The 3,638-nt window shown below is 49.3% G+C and overlaps 1 protein-coding gene across 1 annotated transcript in view; it reads right to left on the reverse strand.

Moving 5' to 3' along the window:
- Positions 1-3,638, reverse strand: part of SRRM3 (serine/arginine repetitive matrix 3) — a 19,312-nt gene that overhangs the window by 4,383 nt on the left and 11,291 nt on the right. Inside the window, exon 9 of the mRNA XM_029961260.1 lies at positions 2,205-2,239. Coding sequence (XP_029817120.1) covers positions 2,205-2,239 — 35 coding nt within the window. The remainder of the gene's footprint in view (positions 1-2,204; positions 2,240-3,638) is intronic.

Raw genomic sequence — 3,638 nt, forward strand, 5'->3', positions numbered from 1 at the left:
AAAAAAAAACACCTGGAGAAGGGATAAAGCAAACCCTGGTGCCCGCCCGCCCCCACCAAGAAAGGGGGAGGGAAAAGAGGGGTAAAACCCAAACGAAGGGAGGAAAATGGGGGCAGGGAAAAGAAAAGATGAGAGGAGGGAAGAGGGGCGGTGGGGGAGAGTAAATCAGACTGAGCCGAGGGGAAGGGGTCGAACCAAAGAGGGCTGGAGGTGATGGGGTCTGCTCACACAGAGGCATGCACATATATAGAGATATATGTTCCGATACGTGTAGTTTTTTATCGATAGTACGGCTTTCGGCTTAAAACAAATCCAGAAACGAGGAAAAAACGGCACAGAGCGACAATGGAGGGCAAGGCAGGGGAGGGGGGGCCGGGGACGAGAAGGCAAAAAAAGAAACCAACAGAAAAAAAAGAAAGAAGAAAAACCATCCAAATCAAATCAAATAAAAAAAAATACTAAATAAATAAAAATAAATAAATAAAAAACAAAGCAAAACTTCACAAATGTCCTCGTTACTGAGATAAACGAATGTCTCTGAGCTCTTCCTGGGACACGCATTGAGCTGTTAGCTGTGACTCTGCAGGGAACTGCTAAGTCCTCATCAGCACTCAACACAGACTTTGCTTTCTGCTTCCTTTTTTTTTTTATTTTTTTTCCATTATATGCTTTTTTTTTTTTTTAAGTCCCTCTTGGTTAACATCCACTTACCAAAAAAGTGGCATTTCCTCCTTTAGTAGGTAAGGTATGAAGAGAAGGGAAAAGCGGGGCAATATAAGTGCATCATTAGATTCACAAAAATGCAAGAGAGAAAGAAAGAGCGAGAGAAGGAGGAGAGACAGAGACAGAGCCAGAGAGAGGAGAAATAAAACAAACCAACTCACTTCTCCTACAGGGAGGGAAAACCCTGGGCCACCACCGTGGCCAAGCCCCGAGCCAGGCTCTCACCAAGAGCTGAGGGGGTTTTGTCTGGCTCTGGGGCCCCCAAATATCCGAGATCCTCCAAGCCACAAATGCTGCCTGGGTGTTTTCCCCATCTTTGCAAACATCACTAGACCAAAAAGATGGGTGGAAACAGCTCCTGCACCACCAGTCCTGACCAAGCTGGCCAACCCCTGGCTTTAGGGTCTCCTTTCCCCAGCCACAGCCCAACACCAGGTCCCTGAGTATCCCTGGAAGGCTGAATCCTGCACAGGGAGTCCAGCCGAGGGGATTAAAGAGGGTTCAGGGGGATTGGGGTGGTGCCAGGATTGTGCCACCACACCCAGGGCCACTGACCTCAATTCTTTGCCATCCCCATGCCCCAAATACTTCTGGTGAATCCTCGAGGATGAGGTTCTCTCTACACTGTGTCCTAGACACCACTTTTCTCCCCCAAAAACAAGCAGGAAGGGCGAAGGGGTGGGATTCTGGGGACCACCACAAAGATGCTGCAAAAGGGTCACAAGACCATTTGCATCCCTGAGCATCCCAGATTGCTCCACACCCCACCTCCTTGTCCCCATGGATAAGACAACCCCTCCAGCCACAGAGCAGCAAGCTGGAGCCAAAATGAGAGGATTTGGATTTTTTGTTAAAAATCTGTTGCTGTTGCAATGGCTGCAGTGAGGGGGAAAAGAACAGGGGGAGTTCAGCTGAGCCCTTTCCCAGCCCCGTGTCCCAGCAGAGGAAAACAAAAGCAGAGAAGATGAAGTAGAAGAAGAGGAAGATGAAGAGAGAAAGAAAGGGCTTTCCTCTTTCCCAGGGCAGCATTTTGGTGCCAGTTGGCCATGCTGTGGGGTGTGGGGCTCCCACCCAAACCCTGCAGTCTCCTGCCCAGGCGTGCAGGAAGGCAACGACAGTAAAAGCATCCCAAATAAACCCAAATCGGCAAAGACCCAGCCCAAAAGGGAAAACACACACTGGGCACTTGTGGGGATGGGACATCCAGGGCTGGGATGCCATCCCCTGCTCCTGGGGAATGCGATGCCCTGGACCTGCCTCTCCACAGATGAAGATTTCAACCTTTCCCCATTGCAGCCTCCCAGTATTTTTCCTGAGTTGGGTTATTTTCCCCCCATCACGACCCAAAGAGGGGTTAAACCCACACATCTCCCCAAATTTCTCAGGTTTTGCCCCATCCATTCAACCCAAACCCCCCCTGTGCCCACTCCCACCCCTGGCCACTGCCTCTATTTCTCACTAATTACGTTTGCCTTCGTTACTGGGCCACTAAGGTGGGACTCAAAGGGAGCAGCCCCTGCATGGAAACGAACACAAATTCGGAGGGCTGAAAGACACAGAAATGCATTCTACCGACAGCACGAGGAGACGGGGAAGAGAAAAGGGGGGGAAGAAAGAAAAAAATATTACGTGGACAGGGCAAAAAAATATATATAAAATAAGAACGTAAGAGAAGAGCATGGCTTTGCAGCTAACTGGGGAAAACCATACAAATCAAAAACAAAAAAAATCATATATAGCCACCAAAAAGAGACAAAATGAAAGAGAGACAGAGAAGGAGAGCGAGAAAGAAAGGGAAAGAAAGTCAGAAAGAAAGAGAAAATAACATTAAATCAAGCTACGGTGCTTTTCAACAGGCTCATCTGCAGAAGTGAACGTGCAGAGGTGGACGAAATACCTACCTTTGGAATTGGCAGTGACAGGAATGCAATAATAAAAAAAGAAAACAATAATCTCCACATTTGGAGGGCAGAATGGGAAAAAGACAAGGACTCTTTAGTACGGCGATCCAGACCCCTCGGCTAATCCCGTTTGCTCTGCTTAGAATTTTTTTAAATTATTTTTTAAATTCGGTCTCTTTAGCTTTTAATTTTTGTTTGTTTGTTTGTTTGTTAGTTTTTTTGTTTGGTTTTCAATGGAAAGGCTGTGGCCAGCCACCGAGCGGGGTGGCCACGGGGGGAGTTGCTGGCTGGTGTCTGTAACCCGGCTGCAGTTCAGTCTTAAAAAGTCACTCTATAACATGGCAAAGTCCCGGATAACATGCAGGGAAGGCGATGGATGGAGGTGGGACACGGCGAGGGATGTTGGGTTGTGTTGGCCCAAAGAAAACCGGAGAGAAAGAGGGGCTGGAGGGTGCGTGTGGGCAAGGAGGAGGAGGAGGAGAGACCCGGGAGGAAGGCTGGGAAGGCAGCAGGGATGGATGGAGACAGGGCTGGGTATTTAAAAGGGAAGGTAACACCGTGCAGCGCCCCGGGGCACCCCTTGCTCCCGGTGGCTCTGGGGGTGCTGAGGGGGGACACAGCTCATCTGGGGGATGGGCTGAGCTTTTGGGGGTCTGCAGGAGATGGGAAAGGAGCTGGGTACCAAGGATGCTCAGCATCCATCCTGCCGGGATGCAGGATATGGGTACCTGGGTGTGGGATGATTGTGGGGTGCTTGGATAACCCAGCACCCAGCAGCCTCATCCTGCAGCCAGGGAGGAAAACCATCCCCACAGCAGCAGGATCCAGCTGAGGACACGGGACAGTAGCCAATTTGAGGAGGAAAAGGGCAATTCGCTCCATGAGATGGAAACAAGCCCATTTCTTTTGCAGTGGAGGCCTGCTGGGTTCTCTTCCCTTTTAAATTCCTTGTTCAAAATATAGAAAATGGAAATACAATGTTCAGTGGTCGTAAATATTTAGAAAACACATCTG

This window comes from Manacus vitellinus, unplaced genomic scaffold, assembly GCF_001715985.3.
Source record: "Manacus vitellinus isolate BGI_N305 unplaced genomic scaffold, ASM171598v3 scaffold_32_pilon, whole genome shotgun sequence".
Lineage (NCBI taxonomy): Eukaryota > Metazoa > Chordata > Aves > Passeriformes > Pipridae > Manacus > Manacus vitellinus.